Source organism: Boleophthalmus pectinirostris, unplaced genomic scaffold, assembly GCF_026225935.1.
Source record: "Boleophthalmus pectinirostris isolate CB_2022bp ecotype Guang Dong unplaced genomic scaffold, ASM2622593v1 HiC_scaffold_23, whole genome shotgun sequence".
NCBI classification, from domain to species: Eukaryota; Metazoa; Chordata; class Actinopteri; order Gobiiformes; family Gobiidae; genus Boleophthalmus; species Boleophthalmus pectinirostris.
In genome coordinates, this window is record NW_026571207.1 from 33,207,743 (window position 1) to 33,229,489 (window position 21,747).

At 36.0% G+C, this 21,747-nt stretch overlaps 2 protein-coding genes across 2 annotated transcripts; both read right to left on the minus strand.

Moving 5' to 3' along the window:
* Nucleotides 1–5,004: 5,004 nt before the first annotated feature.
* On the minus strand, nucleotides 5,005–12,214 carry atox1 (antioxidant 1 copper chaperone). Its single transcript, XM_055159484.1, has 4 exons — nucleotides 12,054–12,214; nucleotides 11,496–11,574; nucleotides 9,147–9,293; nucleotides 5,005–6,144 (listed from the first exon to the last, which is right to left on the minus strand). The coding sequence occupies exons 1-3, from the start codon at nucleotides 12,057–12,059 to the stop codon at nucleotides 9,169–9,171; spliced, it is 210 nt and encodes a 69-aa protein (XP_055015459.1). The 5' UTR covers nucleotides 12,060–12,214; the 3' UTR covers nucleotides 5,005–6,144; nucleotides 9,147–9,168.
* A 2,104-nt stretch (nucleotides 12,215–14,318) lies between these two features.
* thoc3 (THO complex 3) lies at nucleotides 14,319–21,156 on the minus strand. Its single transcript, XM_020920563.2, has 6 exons — nucleotides 20,966–21,156; nucleotides 17,384–17,540; nucleotides 16,532–16,736; nucleotides 15,684–15,845; nucleotides 14,830–14,930; nucleotides 14,319–14,640 (listed from the first exon to the last, which is right to left on the minus strand). Exons 1-6 carry the CDS (start codon nucleotides 21,143–21,145, stop codon nucleotides 14,477–14,479), a joined length of 969 nt encoding a protein of 322 aa, XP_020776222.1. The 5' UTR covers nucleotides 21,146–21,156; the 3' UTR covers nucleotides 14,319–14,476.
* Between the last annotated feature and the right edge of the window lie 591 nt (nucleotides 21,157–21,747).

Here is a 21,747-nt window from a genome sequence, read left to right on the forward strand (position 1 = left end):
AGTTGTAGGGAGTATTATTTATTACATAAGGGTGAGTTGTTGTACAGTTGTAGGGAGTATTATCTGTTACATAAGGGTGAGTTGTTGCACAGTTGTAGGGAGTATTATCTATTACATAAGGGTGAGTTGTTGTACAGTTGTAGGGAGTATTATCTGTTATATAAGGGTGAGTTGTTGTACAGTTGTAGGGAGTATTATCTATTACATAAGGGTGAGTTGTTGTACAGTTGTAGGGAGTATTATCTGTTATATAAGGGTGAGTTGTTGTACAGTTGTAGGGAGTATTATCTATTACATAAGGGTGAGTTGTTGTACAGTTGTAGGGAGTATTATCTGTTACATAAGGGTGAGTTGTTGTACAGTTGTAGGGAGTATTATCTGTTGTACAATTGTAGGGAATGAATTTTTATTTTTTTTTAAGTTGATAAATCAAGATGATATGAAAACAACTATTCTCTCTCTCTCAATTGCCTTTTAAATCCAACAACAAAAACATGGCATCCTCAACACTCTAATCCACATTCTTGTCCATTTGAGACCCTTTGTACTCCCTGGATCAGTACCTCCCCACGCTCAGATCAGATGGTACAGTCCACAGCTCGAGACAAGCAAAATGTATATAAGAAGTACACTGACCTGGAAAGAAGAGATGAAATAACATGGAGTTTTCAGCATGTTCAGACCTGCAGCAGACTCAGAATAAGGGTTTACTGAGATTTTCAAGTGTTAAATACAGAAAAGGAAATGTAGTTGTAAAAGCCTGAATAATGCACTGTTATAGTTCATTTAAAGGACCCGTATTACACAATTGTTTAATCTCTGTTCTAATGTAGTTTCCTCATCATAAACAGACCTGGAGTTGGGTTTTGTCTCATTCACACATATTTAACATACAAACTTGGCATAATAGGCTGAGTTTTTAGGCTGTCAAACAAAAAACACTCTGTTCCACTCTGTTGTGATGTCATGTGGTAATTCAGGAAGTGTTCCAGTGTGTTTTGAAACTCCATACACATTCACTAGAATCATTTGGATCATTTCAGCCCTGGAATTGACTATGGCTATGTTCAGACTGCAGCCTGAAGTTTCCCAAATCCGATTTTTTGGCCCCTTTGTGACCTGTATCTGATCTTTTAATGACAGTCTGAACCACACAGATCCGATTTTTTCAATTGCGACCCAGGACACTTGGATATGTGCTCCTGAAACCGATACATATCTGATCTTTTGACATGTGACTTCAGTCTGAACGGCCAAAGCGCATTCATCCACCTACACGTTATCAACAAGCCACAAACGTCACTATTCTGCGCTGAAGTAGGTGAAAATTGTTAATGAACTCCATGTCACTGAAGTGAAGCACATCACCACTCACCACTCTTGGCTCCGTCTCCACATCCACACGTTCCTTTCAATGGACGTCGCTGCCACTGTCCCACAAAACGTCACAGCCAAAAACCTCGTCCTTCTCCTTCTCAATCTCCTCCTTAAAACAAGTAAGTTGTTCATGTTCTGGCTCCGGTACGAGAGGAACTTTAAAATCTCCAGGTGCTCAATGCTGCGTCCATGTTTGGACAACTTCCATAAACACAGAGCACGCTCACTGCGGTTGACGTTGTCGTGTCTCCAGTGCACATGCGGGACACTTTTGGGCCGTTTAATGTTCACACTGGAGACACATACAAGTCGCATTTAATTGGAAATGTGAACGACCTCGCAAAAACATCGGATTTCATAAAAAATCTGAATTGAGCATTAAGCCCTGCAGTCTGAACGAAGCCAAAGTCTACTGTAGCAGGTCGCATTTGTCTCTCTCTTGTCGCTTCTGCATTTTAAACTATTTAAGCAGTGTGTGGATGAGTCAGACTGATCGGACCTACCTGATAAATCCGTGCTGTTGCAGCTGCTTGCGCTGACGCTTGTAAGGAACCCTGCTGCAGTGTATTTTTCTTTGTACTGACTGCAAATGGACAATGTTTATACCATGTGCAGAGGCAGTGTAGTCCGGCCTGATGCTAGCTGCCTCGAAAATACAGCTGCAGCGCCTCAGCATTTGCCGTCAAGGCACCAACTAATATTGGGGTAACTTGTTGTCTGTACTTTTCTTGTATTTGATCATGTTTGAATGATGTTTTGTGGCGTAATTATTGTAATTTATTGTTGAAGGTCAGGGGTGTCCAATCTTTTTTCATCAAGGGCCACATATCTAAACACAGATGAAGCAGATTGCCGATCGAGGGCCGTAGACTGGAACTCAGTACAGTGAATAATAAGATCCTTAAACCCAAACACTAAATATTAAATATTAGCTTTATCAAAATAGATTTTCAAAACTTGAAGTACAAAGTTAATATTTAATTGATGCAAGGTAATTTGGGCCAATTCACTGGAAGCCTGAGGGCCAAGAAAAATTTGTCAGAGGGCCGCATTTGGCCCACAGGCCATAGTTTGGACATGCCTGTTGTAGGTGGATGGTCACTGCTGTTTTATTGGGGTTCATATTCTGTTTTAGGTGTGTGGAACCTAAGCTGTTAGTATTTGCAGTGCTATAATTGAGTAATTCAGAGATGATGTTTGGGCTCCATTTTAACCAAGATTATTAAAGGTACATTATTGTAAAGTTTATTCTGACTCTGCCTCTCCCTCTCCACCACCTGCACTCTTACCTGTGTGTCCTTTCATATTGGGGATAAAGTACATTTTGTGGGTCTCAGCCCCACATTCAGTTACATCTACTTGAACTAAAGGTAAAAGGTATCTCTTAATTTGATGGAACAGAGCATTTTTAGTTTTGAGACATAGGCAGATTAATATTCTGGTATGTTTCTGATACGTACATTATAACATGTCTTAAAAGAACAAATGCTAACTTTAAGTGGTTTTAAATTCATTTCATGTGTGACAAACATTGCAGGGACCACAGAACGGGTCCCACAGAGTACTTGATCTTGTTTGTGGAATTTTAATCTTTGAGGAAATACCAGGCTGAATTCTTCACATCAAACCTGGCATCCTCAGACATAACCCACCTGTTCAGTCTTCTGTACAAACGATTTTCCAGTTTCGGAGTATTGGTCTTTTAGCTCCCTCTTGTGCACAAAAGTAGAAGTTTGAAAAGACCTTATCCACATGGCAAGCCTTAAATGCAGAATACAGAATTACTCAGACATGCATGAATCAATCTAAATACAACTCTGAGTAAAATAATTATGAGGACTTGATTAAAACCGTATAAAACCATAAGTTCATTTTACGGATTTCCTCAGCAATACCGCAAGATTTAGTTTGAGTGCAAATCTTGTCTAGTAATGATACCGTTATATCTGTTTGTAGCCTGCACTCTTATTGTTTTAAAAAAGGTACAACAATCACAACTGAACCTGCATCGCCAGAGCCTTGACCTGCAAATAGAGACAAAAGTCATCCTCCAAAACATGGCTTCTGTGTACTATGAGAAGTTTTTATATTAAAGGGCACATATTACATTATTTTCTGATCAATGTTATGGCTACATTTAATGTCCAAATAGTCCACTTATGGATCCTTTTATAGCTGCTTCAATGTTTTTCATTGTTTAAACTTGAGTAATACTAATTGTTCAGAGACACAATCACTCAGTCAACAATAAAATATCCTTATTAATGTTCAATAATGGTCAAATCCACCTTTATTTTGTGATTTACGAATAATGTCTATATTGACTTGGGTCGTGAAGGTTTGTATCTTTTAAAATATGGGTCCCCAGAAAAAAAGTTTGGGAAACATTGAGATAGAAGTCCAGGTTTTTCTCATTGTCAGTGTATGGACAGGTCTCATGTGAAAGAAAAGATTGGCTGCAGGCGCTGGGGTTTTGGTAGTGACCATTCAGATCAGACAGAGGCATTTTAGTTTTAAACCAACTGGATTTCAGCATTGGAACTGGCAACCCAAATGAGATACTCATATGAGGCTCATTCCGCTTTCTGACTGGAAAATTGTCTTGAACCAAAACACAAAATTATAACAAATAAATAATCATGTCCATTTAGTTTTTGCAACTAAGAATTAGAATTCAATAAATATATTAATATGAGTTTTGACACATTTAAGATTTTAGTATTCCCTACAGATTACAGATTATTGTAGAATCTTAAATTTAAGAAGCCTGCTGATTACAGACCTGCTTTTAGAACCTGTTTTAGACCTGGTTTTAGACCTGAGACCTGGTTTTAGTCCTGGTTTAGTGGTTTTAGACCTGGTTTAGACCTGGTTTTAGACCTGGTTTAGAGAGAGTTTTAGACCAGAAAAAAAAAAAAAAAAGGGATATAGCCTAAAATGTGAAAACAGGAAAACACCGCCGTGTAATCCATTTATTTACAAAGTAACTGTAATTCAATTACCACTCACTGAAACAGTAACTGTAACTGAATACAGTTACTCATAATTTGTACTCTGATTACGTAACTCCAGTACATGTAATCTGTTACTTCCCAACACTGGACATAGATCGGTCAAGCGTAAGGTCCTATATTACACAATACGGACTCTTGTGAGCTTTAAGTCGTGTTATAATGTTGTTACCTCCTCAAAAACAGATCTGGACAAAAACATGCCTGTTTCATTCACACATGTTTGAGGAACCCTTTATAATTCTCATAATTATGATCAAAATGCTCTGCTCCAATGAAATGATCTAAATGATTCCAGTGAAGGTGCATGGACTTTAAAAATATGGTGGAGCACTTCCTCTCTCACCGCATGACAAGTTTTCTGTTTAAAAATGCAGGGTTTGTGTTAAACATGTGTGAATGAAACAAAACACAACTCCAGGTCTGTTTATGATGAGGAAACTACATAGATAAAATTTTTAATGTAGAATCTAAATCTTGGCTGCTCAAGTCCTTTAAAAGAAAACTTACTAAATGTGTGAACTTTATTTAACCTTTTATTACACAGTACGGTTCACAAATAATTATTATATTTGGTATATTTAAAGATTCAGTCAAAGATTTCCACAAACACAAGTGAATCTTCATCATTTATTTCACAAAACAAATGATTACTTTTCTCCCATTCACTGATACAACGATTAACATGTCTAAATTAAGTTGATTGTAAAGAAAAATAAAAGACTACAGCAGAAAAAAAACAAATATGTGTCAAGTAAATGATCCGAGAAGCAGGAAATTACGTGTTTTAAATAAAAAGGCATAAACAGATCTAGTTAGCAAATTATTTTTTTAGTCCCTATTAAATTCACAATTTTAAGGAATTATTTAAAATCTTCTGTCTGGAATGTTTCACAGTATGGCATTAAACCTTTCTATCATCATGGAGATCAAACTAGACCAAGTTCCAGGTCAGATCTGTGGAGAGGCGACGCTGTTCATTGTCACAATGCCTGTTTTTCAAGGTATTTTTGAGCTATAAAACCACCTGTAATTGAATACATGTAAGGTAGAATTGTTTAATGTCACACTGTGGAACATTCTAGGCAGAGTATTGACATCTCCATAGTAAGAAGCAGGTGACACCCAACCAAAAAGTTACATAGTACACCATTAATTGCCAAAGCTTTGCGCAAAATGTGCCTTGTTCCAGTACAGATATATTGTATAAGCAGATCTTGTGGTCTGAATAAACTATAAAGCATTTTATTGTCTGATAATCAGGAAGTGCTGCAAACTGTTTCAAATGAACGAGCTCCGGTTTTCATTTTTTAAGACTGCAAAAATCAGGTACAGTGCTTAGAATTTAAACTTAATTAATTATCAAGTAAAAATCTAGAGACTAAGAAGTGATTTTGGACATCTAAGCTTGCTGTAGTTTATTTGTGAATCATGTTTTCACAGTATAGTCTGGGTACACAATGTTTACATGAAAAAAAAAAACAGTCAAATTGATTTTTTTATATATTTTAACAGTTCAATGAATATTGACCTAAAACTGCAAGAATATAATAATTTTTTGTGTAATTTTATAGTGTGATTTGATAGCACCGATCGGTCAATTGTGTGGTTTGGCTTCAATTGTAAACAGGGAAAATGCCTTCATTATGAACCTGTGCAAACGGTGAAGAAAGGCTAAAGGAAGCAGCAGGGGGCGCTGTTGTGCGTTGAGTGAGGTGATCAGGTCAGATGTACACACTTCAGCAATGAGTAATGTCTGAAAAACAAAAAGGTAGAGACACAAAATTGAAACTTTGTAATTGTAAACAAAACAAAAAAAGGAAATTCTATGCAATATTTCATCGACAATCAAATCAAAATATTTACTAGGTAACAGTTCTGGTTCAACAGCAGAGCATTAATCTTGTCTGTCTCCATGGAGAAAGCAGATAGTGGTCAGATCTGTGGAGAGGTGATCCCGCGCATGGAAAAAAATGCATGTTTTTCAAAGTACCGTATTTTCCGCACTATTAGGCGCTCTGGATTATAAGGCGCATTGTCATTAAATGGTCTATTTTAGACCTGGTTTAGACCTGGTTTAGACCTGGTTTAGTACCTGGCAATGAGTGGAATTACGGGGGGGGGTATAGCCCCAAAATGGGTAGTAATCCGTAACTGTAATCCAATTACACGTAACTGGTAACCTGTTACTCAGAATTTGTACTCGTAACTCCGGTACAAGTAATCCGTTACTCCCCACAACTGTGTAGGGAGGGTGCTGTCTGGGACCGCTGGATTGTCAGCGTGTTCGCAGTGACTCAGTTGTTCAGTTGTGTCTAGAAGTGGCACATTGCACTCGCTTTTTCGGTTCGTTCCTCCGTTCCGTTCTTCGGCGGCGTGGAGTGGTGAGTGTGTCTGTGGGTGTTTTTCGCTGTGCGGTCACTGTCTGCTCCGTGTGTGTTTGCGTATGCTGCGGGTGGTGCGGCTTTGTAGTTTACTGAAGTCGTGCTGGGACACCCAAGTGGATTCGTGTATAGGGCGCTCTGGATTGCGGGGTGCGTAGTCGTTTTTTGATGGGGTTAGAGGCTTAAGAGCGCGTCTCATAGCCCGGAAAATACGGTAATAATCAATTAACAACTATTAAAATACAACTACAATTCTTTTTATAGTGGACTAGTCATGATTAGTGGATTAACTATAACAACCCTGAGCCCAAACATTTGGTACTATGGTAAAAATGCTTCGTAACAGTGATTTTGCAGATCCTTAAGTATTTCAAACATTTCAAAACGATAATAACACGAGAGCAAACATTCAGGCAATTTCCTCCAAACTTCACAAATACAAGACTCACATGACGACTTCCCAATGCATTCCTTTACACAGAATTATAAGATTACCCAAATACCACAATACTATAGGACCTGTAGTCGTCAGTAGACTGCAAAGAGGTGGGAAATTACAAGACAATTTTCCATGAGACGTTTTGCTCAGAAATTCTGGGAATTTTCCAAAAATAAAAAATTCTCAAAAAGGTTATAGAACATTACATATGTGTGTGTTTTTTATTAAAGGTGCCATGTGAAATTAGTTTCAGTTGTGATTAGTTATTAATTTATTATTAAATTAATTATTACTAAATTTATTAGTTATTATTTTATTTTTAATTTATTAGTTTATGTATTTATTAGATTATTTATTTATTTATATATTTTATTTTATTTATTATTAGTATATTTATTAACAATGTATTTATTGTTAATTTATTAGTATTATTATTTTATATTATTATTATTAAATGTATTAGTTATCATTAAATTTATTATTAAATTAGTTTCACCTGTGATTCCTGTATACATTTTTTCCAACTTTGAAAATTCCGAAAATATTGAAACCCTACATCAGAATTTCACTTTTTATTGATTTAAACTTCTGTACTTCCATGGAGACAAACAGGACTGAGGTGAGGTGCCCACACATAAAGAGGTCATATGCTTGTGCTAGGTATTGCAAAAATCACCCATTTAGTCTTAGTCACCACATCCATACATTATTTACATATTTACAGTTCTTATTGCTGCATTCGTACAGGACAGATTAATGTGTAACATTTCATAATTAATACATGATATAATTTCATGTGGGAGGCTGTTCCAGAGACTTCTGGCTCTATATGAGAATGATGATGACCAAATGAGGTTCTGCATCTTGGAACACGACACTCTCCTCTGGCTGTGGACCACGTGGCTCTGCAGGTCTTCTCTGAAGTAAGCACCATAAACTTTTTCCATGGGGGGGCAGCTGAGTTATGTATGATTTTGAATAATGTGAATATTTGATTAAATTTAAGCAAGTTATCAAAACTGAGCAATTTATATTTGGCAAGTATTGAACAGAGGTGGTGCAGGCGAGGCTTTTTAGCATGGATTTTTAGTGCTTATTTATACAAAGTTTCTAACGGGTTTAGTACGGAAGCTGAGAGGGGTCACAACAAAAGCAAACGCCGCAACAAATGCAAATGTGACAGCACAACAAAAAGCCACAACAAACCAAAAAAGCCACAACACACCAAAAAAAGCCACAACGGAAGTGACCGCGGGACTCTCTTTTCTGACGGACCGATCAAGCGGCAAGTGAAGAAGAAGAACTACAACGTGAAACGAATAATGATAAAACAATAAATTAATTTTACTTACGTTTCCAACTTCTCCATTCCTTTACTTTTCACTACTACTACTACTACAACTTTGTAGTTCTTCTTCTTCACTTGCCGCTTGTTCAGTCCGTCAGAAAATAGAGTCCCGCAGTCACTTCTGTTGTGGCTTTTTAATGTGTTGTGGCATTTGCGTTTGTGTTGTGGCGTTTGTATCTGTTGCGGCGTTTGCATGAAAATAGATTCCCGTGGTCATTTCCGTTGTGGATTTTTTTGGTGTGTTGTGGCTTTTTGTTGTGTTGTTGCATTTGTATTTGTTGCGGCGTTTGCGTTTGTTGTGACCCCTCTCGGCTTCCATAGTTTAGAGATGTTTTACACGCCTGAGACCAGCGTGTAATACAATAACGAAGACGCGAGACAATTATGGTATTAAAATATGTATATGAGGCCTCAACTGTTAAAGAATTTCAAATATGTTTAAAATTCATCAAGTTAAACTTCAGTGTATTTCGGGCCTTAACAAAAGAAAATGTTGTATAAAATTATAGGGAAAATAATATGAACCATTATATGGAAAATATGTCAAATGTAACATAAATAAGTGTATGTTTTGCTTTGTTTTTCACCTGTTAGGCGTTAGCAGCTCCTTCACTTGGGTCCATTGTACTTGACTTCCTTCCCACATTTTTTTAGGGTTTCTGTCAAAAAATCCACATCTTTCTCCGACTCGATCCATACCAGCTTTTTGGGCAAATCGATTTCAAACTTCACTTCTGCAAAAAAATAAAAAAAAAAAATCAGTTAAAGTGTACACAAAAAGAAATGAGAAGGAAAGAAACAGAAGTGATATTTAAAACACTTTGTTTCCAAACCATATAAAATGTCTCGTGATCACCATGTGACTGCAGTAAAAATCATGAGAAAAACTGACCACAACAGTTTTACTTTTGTTTTATTGTGAAAGAACACTTATAGCTACCATCTACAAGTTTATTTGATATTTAGCGTGTAAAACCACCTACAGAAATGACAAAAATAACTGTCTATTGCTCATAAAAGTTTAGACTTGGACAAATTTGATTGATCCAAAAGGGAAATTAGGGGTGGGACGAGATACAATTTCCACAATAAGAGACGAGACACGAGATTGGATCTACGAGTTTTGTTTGACAAAAAATTTAACTCACCAGTATTTAACTCCATTTTTATAGCCAATCCCAACATAAAAACAAGATAATTTTCAGAATGTGTGCACAATATTGTGGCAATTTTGTCTAGAAATGATTTACTGCTTGATGCCATTATACTAGGACTGCAGAATTTTGGGAGAATTGTGATTTTTCTGCCTACTGCAATTGCAATTCGATTTGCGATATATTTATTAAACGGAGTATTAATGGAGCAAAACGAAGACAGAAATATGAACTGATACAAATACAAGATACAAGAACCCCTGAATTTCAGAACATGCTCTTTGCAGATGCTATGATTGAAATAATTGCAGTTTTTGCAATTTCATAATTGCACCAACTCAAATTATTCTGTCATCATCAGTGTTGGGAGTAACGCGTTATAAAAGTAACAAATTACTGTAATGTGTTTCTTTTTGCTGTAACGCAGTAATGTGGCATTACAGGGGAAAAAAATCTAATATTTTCCACGGTACAAATGTGAGTAACGCGCATTACAATGCTTTTTAACCTGGATGGAAGTGTTGGGTTTCTCTTCATACAAATTCGCTAAAATCACTGTGATATCAGCAGCGGTGAAACGCCGGCAACACACCCACGTAGAGTGTCGGGTGACTGTGATCTAAAGGACCGGTGCAGAACTCCGCTCCGACCTGGTTTAGCTCTGGTTTAGTCCTAGTTTAGTCATGGTTTAGTTCTGGTTTAGTCCTCGGTTCAGTCCTCGGTTTAGACCTAGTTTAGTCCTGGTTCAGTCCTGGTTTAGTCCGGGTTCAGCTCTGGTTCAGTTTCAGTTTAGTCCTGGTTCAGTCCATATACGGGACAAAAGTTCAGCACCTTCACAGTTTGAGTGAGAGTATCTTAAAAGTGCTGCAGTAGTCGTGTAATGCCTTACATTTAAACGCAGTAATATTGTAATGTAACTAATTACTTTGAAATGACAGTAACAAGTCATAAAAAACACATTACAGTTTTGAAGTAACTTGCCCAACAGTGGTCATCATACATTTTAGCTATAACATTCATTACATAATCATTACCATGGGCTGATATAACAGTCAACTGCCACATTTCTGTTTTGGTGAATTCATAACTGTTCTGGTTAGGACTTGGTTTTGTTTAGTCCAGATGAAGTATGGTCTTGTTTTAGCCCATGTTTAGCCCACGTTCAGCCCATGTTCAGCCCATCTTTAGCCTGTCTTATCCCGTCTTTAGCCCGTCTTTAGCCCGTCTTTAGCCCGTTTAGCCCAGCTTTAGCCCAGCTTTAGCCCAGCTTTAGCCCTGCTTTAGCCCTGCTTTAGCCCTGCTTTAGCCCTGCTTTAGCCCAGCTTTAGTCCAGCTTTAGTCCAGCTTTAGTCCAGCTTTAGACCAGCTTTAGACCAGCTTTAGACCAGCTTTAGACCAGCTTTACTCCAGCTTTACTCCAGCTTTACTCCAGCTTTACTCCAGCTTTACTCCAGCTTTACTCCAGCTTTAGTCCATGTTTAGTCCCCAGCTTTAGTCCAGCTTTAGTCCAGCTTTAGTCCAGCTTTAGTCCAGCCCCAAGCCTGATCTAGAACCTGGACTAGTCCCTAATGAAGCATATATTTGGATCTGGTCTTGTCTAGGTTTAGTCCTTTATTCAGGATGCACTGTGGAGCACTTTGGGTGTCTGGAAAGGTGCGATATAAACACAACGCATGAAGTCTGTATGAATGAGATGCCATGACAGATCCCAAATGAATCCAAGAACAACAATGACAATCTTAAAGTAAAATATGTTTAATGCAAAAACAAATGTTTCGTTACCATCTCCGAGCTTGTTAAGGATTCTGGTGACCGCTCCAGAGCAGCCCTCACACGTCATGGCCACCTCAAACTCGTGCTTCTGTTTAAAGAGTCGAAAACACAAAGAAACACATCATTAAACCTTCCTTTATATCATTATATTCATTATAACAAAACTGTTTAAAAAGAGTTTGCACAGAAATCCATTGGAAGCTTTGAATGCATAACTGTACTAGAAAATTCTGTTTATTCCAGGTTACATAAATCGCATAAAATAAAACACTGTGCATTTTCATAATAATTGTGCTTAACTCAATGTTATCAAATATAATCCATTTAAAACATTTACTGCAAAATCTTGATTATGCATTGATTTAAACGAATGTAAAATGTGCATCTATTGTGTATTACTTCTGAAGGTAGTTTGTTAGTTGTTTTCAGGCGTAATAAAACTAGTATAATAGTCAAAGTGTTAAAAATCCATTGTAAAATCTTACTACTTTGATTGTTAGCTTGAACAGTAGCAACAGCGGCTAAACTAACTTTTCTGTAAGAAAAATGTTATTTCTTTAAACTTACGGTCATGTTTGCGGTAGTGTGTGGAAACTGGAGGGTCAGGTCGATGTGGACTTTGCTTTTGGCAGAGTTTGAGGCGTTGACAGGCTTAAAAACGCAGAAAATTTTGCAAAGTCGGTGAAATCTGGTGCAGAGCGGAGAGCGGCGCTGTAAACACGTAGCAGCTTCCGGGTTGCCAGATCTGAGACGTTTGCCAGCACTCGAGCAAAACAATTCAATAAACACTAAAATATCGGATCATTTAATTAGATTTTCATACAGTGTAATATAACAAGATAGATTAAATGTGTTTTAAACGTTGCATTTCCATATAAACGGTGAGTTACTGACGCACGATGCATTTTTTTGATTCAGACTTCATTATTATTTTTATGGATTTAAGGCAGGTCATCTATTTTCAATGATTTGAATGATTAAATTTTCAAAGAGACATATATATATATATATATATATATATATATATATATATATATATATATATATATATATATATATATATATATATATATATATATATATATATATATATATATATATATATATATGTATATGTATATTTAGCACTTAAAAAAATTCTTGAATTTATAAAAATTGTCACATACATACATACATACATATACACATATATATACATACACACACACACATATATAATATATACATACATACACATACATATACATACATATATATACATATATATATATATATATATATATATATATATATATATATATATATATATATATAGCACTTAAAAAGAATTCTTGAATTTATAAAAATTTGTCTTAAATAATAAAATATTACATTTATTTCATATAGTCATTTAAAATTGTATTGTTATATTTAGGATTAAAATTGATTGGTAAAATTATACTTTGGTTAAAATTGTAGCTATTTAAGTTAATATGTAAAAGGTATATTATAAATAAATATTATAAATAAATATAAGAAATATTATATAAATAGTAAATATTATAATTTATGTATATGTATTAAAATTTAAATAGATAATAATGAAATTATAAAATGTTAAATTTAATTTCATTGCGCATATTTGTTTGCTTTAAAGGTGCTACTACTGCTGCTGCTACTACTACTGCTACTGCTGCTACTACTGTTACTACTACTACTGCTACTACTACTACTACTACTGCTACTACTACTACTACTGCTACTGCTACTGCTACTACTACTGCTACTACTACTACTACTACTACTACTACTACTACTACTACTACTACTACTGCTACTACTGCTACTGCTACTGAACAATTCAAATAAAAATCTTCAAGCTGAGTTGAGCCTTGTGTATTTTTCCCTGGTTTTTCAAGTTGGACCTGCATTCCGTAATTAAAGACTTGACAACCAGTGTTGGGGTGTAACAGATTACATGTACCGGAGTTACATAATCAGAGAACAAATTATGAGTAACTGTATTCAGTTAGTTACTGTTTCAGTGAGTGGTAATTGGATTACAGTTACTTTGTTGAAATAAATTGATTACACGGCGGTATTTTCCTGTTTTCACATTTTGGGCTACATCTATTCCCCCACCCCACCCCAGTAATTCTACTCAAACCAGGACTAACACCAGGTCTAAAACCAGGACTAAACTAGGATATAACAAGAATAAACCACGCTGTATGGACCGTGTCTCCTCCTCCTCTTCTATCAATAATATTTTTTAATCTGGGCTTTTTATTTTCTTTTAGCAGACAAAACATCTTATGTTACGATATCCTAGTCTTTGCTGCTCTACAGCAAATCAAGTAATCCAGAGTATTCAGATTACGTTACTTTAAGTAATTTAATAGATTCCGTTACAAACTACACTTTAGGGTATGTAATCTGTAATCTGTAGGGGAATACATTTAAAAGTAATCTTCCCAACACTGAATAAAACTATATACATTGAAAAACAAAAATAGAAAAAGATATATGAATAAATTAGGAAATATGTTTTACAATATTGGTCAACCTTCATCTTTTGTTATGATGTTGGGTGCATTTACAAGTATTTAAATAAAAGGTTAGTTTCTCTCCTCAGAGTAAGTCTGCTGAAAGCTTTCTGCAGACAATAATATAGGATTTGGGCATTTGTTTCTTGCACTTTGTTTCTTGTTTTATATATATTGAAAATACCAAATGCATTATTTGCTTTTTAAAAGTTTTATCCTCTTACTAAGATATACTCCTGCCCATGAACCTGGCTCAGATATGTCTCACTCTATTACTTAACTCAAATGGAAGAGCTGAAATAAGAAATACAGAAACATGTAAAGTTTATTATCAAAACAAGATATTTTACAGATTAAAAAAACAATATATTACAACAAGGTATGTGTGCATGTCCTCTGTTGGTGAGACAATGTTACTGCGTATTTAACACTTGTATTTTACACACTGGTGGAGGTTTGTGTTTTTTATGAGTCGTTGGGCAGCCCGAACAGTTTGACGGTCCCGGCCTCGCGGTTGTTGTCGTATTTTCCGTCCTTGTCATCGCAGGCATAAGCCAGAAGGGGGCGCTTCGGGTGCCAGGCCACAGTGAAGGTGGGAGAGTCACACTGAATCTCCCATAACCGCTCTCCTAAAGGAATAGAAGAGGAACCAGTTTAGACCCTGGTTTAGACCCTGGTTTAGACCCTGGTTTAGACCCTGGTTCTGTACAGGTTCCGAACAAATCCAAATTCAGTCCAGGTTCAGTCCAGGTTCAGTCCAGGTTCAGTCCAGGTTCAGTCCAGGTTCAGTCCAGGTTCAGTCCAGGTTCAGTCCTGACCTGTTTCCACGTCTGCGATGTCGATGAAATGATCCTCTGAAGCGGAGGCCAACATCTTTCCATCATGACTGAAACTGAGAGTCCTCGCAGGCCAGTCTAGTCTGACAACAGCGAAACAAGATACTAGTTGAAACTCAAATTTATTATTAATCTAGTCTATTATTTCATAGTATTGTCCAAAATCACTAAATTCTAATCATTACTGAGAATTACCATTATGAGGCTAATTATTCATTCCAAACACATAAAAAATCTGCAAGTTAACAGCAGACATTTACCTGCCTAATCCCATGCATAATTTTTGGTATTAAGTAATAAACATCACACAGCGGTCTCATTTACTTTGGCAAAACTGTTTTTCTTCAACTACCAGATAGATAAAAATGGGTACTGCTACTTTAAACATGCACTGCACAACTTTTCTGATGGAGGGTCTGCCATCAATTGTGTCCACGAAGATGTTACTGCTTTGCCTGGGATGTTCCACAGTATGGCCTTAAACTAATAGATCTTGTATTTATTCAATTACAGGTGGTTTGATTTCCCTACATTACAGTAAAACATGCATTATTACTGTAAACAGACCGTCTTCTAAACAGATCTGACCTGTAACTTGGCCCTGCCGTGTGGCCTTCTTGTTCTCATGCAGACAGTTAAATTAAATGCCATCCTGTAGAACATTCCATGGAAAAACATCTACACGGAATCAAGCAGGTGATGGACCTTCGACCAGAAAAGTTACACAATGCACCTTTAACACTACTTGGAAACAGGACGCTGTGATGTCATATGAAACCCGTCCTTTGATTGGTTTATGTGGAGAACAGCTGGATGCTTCGCTGTGACTTCAGTACCTGGATAAGCAGCGCACACAGACGAGTTCATCCACGTCCCACAGACTGACCAGAGCGTCTGCGCTGCCGATGGCGAAGTATCGTCCAGTCGGGTCAAACTTTATACAGATGCAGTTTGAGGGGTGAGCGTTTATGGACTGAATCGGCTTCAGCTCCGGATAACTGGAATAAGAAGATTTTAGAATTGGGAAGGGTGAACACTATGCACCTTTCACTTATTTGATAGATATAACACTTTTGATTTCAGTAAAAGTGCTATTATAAATAATGTAATATCTTAAATAGAACTGTGAAACATTTATAAAACTATTTCATAAAAACTATGACACTGTGTCCTCAAATATGGAGTAAATATGAAGTCAAATCTGCATAAACATTAGAGAGAAGACTGAAACCACCTCTTGTATTTACCCCAGATGTATTTTACTTGTACACATACAAATCTGTATATTTTAGCCCTACTGGACACAAGCTTTGAAGTTTGATTTGAAGTTTATTATCATTTATTTTTTGCTCTTTGTTAAATGCCCGAGCTACTGTGAGTAACTTACCTCGTGGATCAATAAACTGTGTCAAAGTCACATGCTGTAAGTTAAGTACGGTATCATATTGTGAGAGTGGTAGGAATTTATAAGCTTACACTTCTTCCTACTCCTTTTTGAGCATAATTGTAATACAGCACAATATGTACAGTAATAATTTTATATTTATGTCATATTTCATGTTGCTCAAATAAATAAACTGAACTGAAATATTGTGTTGTTCGCAGAGGGCATTATGTTACGTAATGATCATTTTAAATAGTGGTTTCGATTTTAGGGAGAGATGGACACAGACATATGAGTTACCTGAGGATATTGATGCAGCCGTTGCCGTTGGTGAGGAAAAACATGTCATTGTCATTGTTCCACGAAATCTCGTTCACCTCGAACTTAAACTGCTCTTCTGCTTTGGAGCGCTGAGTTTTGGCATCGATAAAAGTCACAACATCGTCTTTGTTTCCCACGGCGATTGTCTGACCGTCAGGGCTCCAGCAAATATTTATATTCTCTCCTATAAATGTGCAATTAAACATGACAAAAACAAAGTAAATAAGAGACTGTTACATTATACAGTAAATAAAAACAACCTAGACGATACACTGACATCACAAAATTACACTTTGTTGACCATTGTCTTATTATAAACAATTAAAAGTATGACTGCTTTAACATATAGGCAATATAGGCATTATAGGCAATGAATTTCTATTATACTCCTCAAATTGTATAAAATGAAATTATTAAAATCTAAATATACACATAGTCTCCCCAGAATCTATGTAAAAAACCTGGAGCGTATTATTTATCATGTGCATATTTTTGTTGCAATGGTGGGGAGCTTTCTGGTATTTTTTATGTAATACGGTAAGATTTGAGAAGTAGAGAGATGAAAAAATAACTTCATGATTAATTATTGTTTCATTCTGCCATTTATTTGTTGTAGCTCGGGCTTTTTAATGAAACTGTATTTTTAAAAAGTTGACTGTGATTATACTGTTTTATTTTTTTTTATTTTATCAGGAGCAAAATGTAGTTTCAGTATTATTGTTTATTGTGACATTTCTCTGTTGCAATATAGCGTGCTTCAGAATTTGTTACCAAGACAGGCCTACCTTCTCCACATATTCTCTTGTCCCTCCTGTGTATAATAGCTCATACCTTTAGTGTTGACTGTGGCGATGCATTTTGTGGTGCGGACGTCCCAGATTCTCACAGTTTTGTCGCCTGACGCTGTGACGAACAGATCTGGATTTGTGGGATGCCAACAGAGCTGATCCACGCTGTCTCCATGCCCACGGTAATTATTCTCTTTCACCTAAAAACAAAATAAAATATATACAGTTTTATAATTGCCTTTATGTTATTTTTTTTATTAGTGGTTTGGTGAATGTGCCACTTTGGTGAAATCACAACGTGACTCATGCAATATGATCCAACAAAGAGACTTTTCCCAACCCTCTCCTTCTATTGGTACTCAAAATCTACTAAGCATATCACCCACTCCTGCGTAAAAATTTAAATAAAATATGTACAACAGAAAAAGAAAGCCAGCATCTTTGTATACTGTATTTTCTGGGCTATTGGACACACTCTTAAGCCTCTAACCCCATCACAAAACATCAATCCAGAGCGCCCTATACATGAATCCACTCGGGTGTCCCAGCACGACTTCAGTAAACTATAAAGTCGCACCACCCGCAGAATATGCAAACACACACGGAGCAGACAGCGACCGCGCAGCGAAAAACACCCACAGACACACTCATCACTCCACACCGACGAGGAACGGAACGGAGGAACGGAACGGAGGAACGAACTGAAAAAGTGAGTGCATTGTGCCACTTCTAGACACAACTGAACAACTGCGAACACGCCGACAATCCAGAGGTCCCAGACAGCACCCTCCCTACACGCCACAACTGAACAAAGCCCAGAGTCACCGTGAACGCACCAAAAACAAAGTCCCACTGACCCATCCAACTGCTGTGTTTCGTTTAAAGTCTGGTGCGGTTTATTTGTGAAAAAAATTCGAAAATAGACCATTCAATGACAGTGCGCCTTATAATCCAGAACGCCTAATAGTGCGGAAAATACGGTAATCTAGAATATAGTTTGAGCCACACTATGTAATTTTTTTGCAGAAAAATTCACAAAAATAAAAGCATGTTTTTTTACATTTTAATTCTGTTTATGGCATTGAAAAATATGCATTCATCCTGCTCGTTTCCATGTAAATGTTGTTTTTTTAGCTCCACAGTAAGGCACAAAATCATCTATCTCCATGGAGAATGCACCTAAGTATGGTTAGAACTTTCCATTTATATACAGGTGATGTGCCACCTCCAGGGTACATAATGTACCTTTTACACATGTTATGGCATCTCTAATTAGTTACTGTTACTTAATAGTTATGCATGTATAGAAGATAATTTGTTTTCATCAGATTTTGAATTTTAAATGCCGCCGAATTTCTCACTTTGACTTTTTAAATTCTGAAAAGGCATGTCTGAATTCTTTTTATAGCTGAATAAATTATACGTTTACAAATATTCAGCACAAATATTTTCACGCCCTCAAATTCAAAACTGAGTGTAAAATTCTTAACTGTGCTGAAAATATATATAAAAGCTGAAATTTTTATTTTGAATTTGAAACATATTGAAAAAGTGGAAAGAACAAAAATGTGGCTGTTTGCTGCAGGTGTTCCAATCAGTGGGAGCAAGTAGAGGGTGCTCTTGGAAAAAGGATCAAAACTTAAACACAACGGACACCAGTAGGGGTGTGCAAAAATATTGAAATATTGATATATCGTATCGTTTAATGTGATGATGCAGTATCGATATCGTGGACTGCTGTATTGATATATCGTCAAGAGTAATTTTTGGTATATTTTACTAAATTATTTTGTGTAAGAGCTACAGAAGTGTTGACATTTTCACAATTTTGATGAGTAAAATTGGTGTTTTTCAAATTAACTTCGCAGTAACTTAATAAACTTTTAGTATAACAGCCATGAGTTAGCCTTTTTTACACTGAACCATATCGAATCAATGTGAAACATATTGTAACGAATCCTATCAAATCGAAATCTCACTGTATTGCAAGCGTATCGTATCGTGGCCTACGTATCGAGGTTTGTATCGTATCGACAACTTCTTAATGATACCCAGCCCTAGACACCAGGCACTTTGAAAAAGAATTGAATGTTTGAATTCTTTTTATTCTGAATGTCAGGGGCTGATATTTTAAGTATACTTTTTCAATATTTAAACATAGTGGATTCCAGGCACTCCAAAAAAGCAGAAAAAGTAAAAAAAAATAGCACGAGGAAAAATATAGTTAAAAGGCCTTTTTTTGATTCATTCATTCAAATAAAGGCCTTTTAACTCTATTTTTCCTGGTGTGATTTTTTTTACTTTTTCTACTTTTTTGGAGTGCCTGGAATCCACTATGTTTAAATATTGAAAAAGTATACTTAAAATATCAGCCCCTGACATTCAGAATAAAAAGAATTCAAACATTCAATTCTTTTTCAAAGTAAAAAAAAAAAAAAAAAAAAAAGAAATTTAGCGGTATTTAAAATAAAAAATCTAATAGAACAAATTATCTTCCATATGCATGACACTGCCCTTCTAATATATAAATCTAATTCTAGGGGTATAAAACACGACAGTGACAGTAAACAAATATGCTGGATTAGTGACTAGATATGATTTAAAGAGGTTAAAGTTTATAATCAAAATACACAGGTTTGAAAATCTATGAAGAAAATGTCTTTGAATCATTAACAATCCAATTATTAGATATTCAGTGCAGTATTTTCTCAACATAAAGATAAATCCCAAAACTATGACTTTACTCAGAGAAAATAATAAAAAGTCTTAGAGGAACACGTTTCCAGTGTTGGGGAGTAACGGATTACATGTACCGGAGTTACGGAATCAGAGTACAAATTATGAGTAACTGTATTCAGTTACAGTTACTGTTTCAGTGAGTGGTAATTGGATTACAGTTACTTTGTTGAAATAAATGGATTACACGGTGGTATTTTCCTGTTTTCACATTTTGGGTTTTATCCCCCCCCTTTTTTTTTTCTTTCTTTTTTTCTTTAATTCCACTCATTGCCGAAAACTAAACCAGGTCTAAACCAGGTCTAAACCAGGTCTAAACCAGGTCTAAACCAGGTCTAAACCAGGACTAAACCAGGACTATAACAGTATTTCACAGGACTAAACCAGGGCTAAACCAGGGCTAAACCAGGGCTAAACCAGGGCTAAACCAGGACTAAACCAGGACTAAACCAGGATTATAACAAGATTTAACAAGACAAAACCAGGACTAAACCAGGACTAAACCAGGACTAAACCAGGACTAAACCAGGATTTAACAGGACAAAACCAGGACTAAACCATGCTGCGTGGATGTATCTCCTCCTCTTCTATCAATAATATTTTTAACACGGTTAAATCAAGTCTGGGCTTTTTATTTTCTTTTAGCAGACAAAACAACTTATGTGAAGATTTCCTGTCTTTGCTTCTCTACAGCAAATCAAGTAATCCAAAGTATTCAGATTACGTTACTCACTTTAAGTAATTTAATGGATTAAGTTACAAACTACATTTTGGTGTGTAATCTGTAATCTGTAGGGGAATACATTTTAAAAGTCACCTTCCCAACACTGCACGTTTCAAAGCAGCACGTTCATTCATTAGGGTAAGACTAACGTTAGCCCAAACTCACCAATCGATCCTTTTCCAGGACAAAAACAGAAGCGGTTTTATCGAAGGAGCCTGAGGCCAGTCTCCTCCCGTCACAGCTCCACGCCACAGAGTGCACTTTGGCAGAATGGGCCTGAAATTCACGACTTTTATTGTTATTTTTGAAGCTTTCCTGCATCGTCTGAAAATACTGCGACGCCATGTTGGATTTCTTCTTCTTGGCAAACAACTACTGGTGCATTACCGCCACCAACTGATATGGCGTGTGAACTGAAACGCGACTCGGCGATAATCAAAACAGAATTAAATAATTAAATAAATAAACAACAACAGTGATCAATTGATAACTAAAGTAAAATAATAAGTCAAAAGCAAAAAAATAATAATAATAATAAATAATTCATTAAAAATAAATAAATAAATAAAACACCATGTTGGATTTCAGTGAAAGGACACGCGCCATCTGCTGGTGAGGAGTATTTTTACATTTACATTTATTTTAGTTTGACAGTTGAGTTAAATAGCAGATAACCATATAATGATACTAGTACTTTATGTATTTCCTTTTAGTGAATGTTCTTCATTTCAAACCAATAATTTGGAAATACCAAGTGTAGACTTTTACATTTTATTGTATTCATTAGTAGATGTTTTATTAGTGGAAAATGAATTGATTAATTACATACTACATAGCCTGTTTTATTTTTTCCTTTGTACTATGTAACTTCCTGTAACTACGAATATTCATTAAAACTATTGCGCTATAAATAAAATATATGCTACGGAGCCCGCCTGATGACATAC

Bases quoted from the DNA above. Each gene is read 5' to 3' on its own strand.
- thoc3 (XM_020920563.2), bottom strand. From the start codon at position 21,145: ATGGCGTCGCAGTATTTTCAGACGATGCAGGAAAGCTTCAAAAATAAC. The intron at 15,846-16,531 runs GTAACTCATATG...TTCTTATTCCAG, and splicing joins GGCTGCATCAATATCCTCAG to TTATCCGGAGCTGAAGCCGA. The intron at 14,641-14,829 runs GTCAGGACTGAA...CTATTCCTTTAG, and splicing joins CATCGCAGACGTGGAAACAG to GAGAGCGGTTATGGGAGATT.
- atox1 (XM_055159484.1), bottom strand. The intron at 9,294-11,495 runs GTAACGAAACAT...ATTTTTTTGCAG, and splicing joins CCTTAACAAGCTCGGAGATG to AAGTGAAGTTTGAAATCGAT.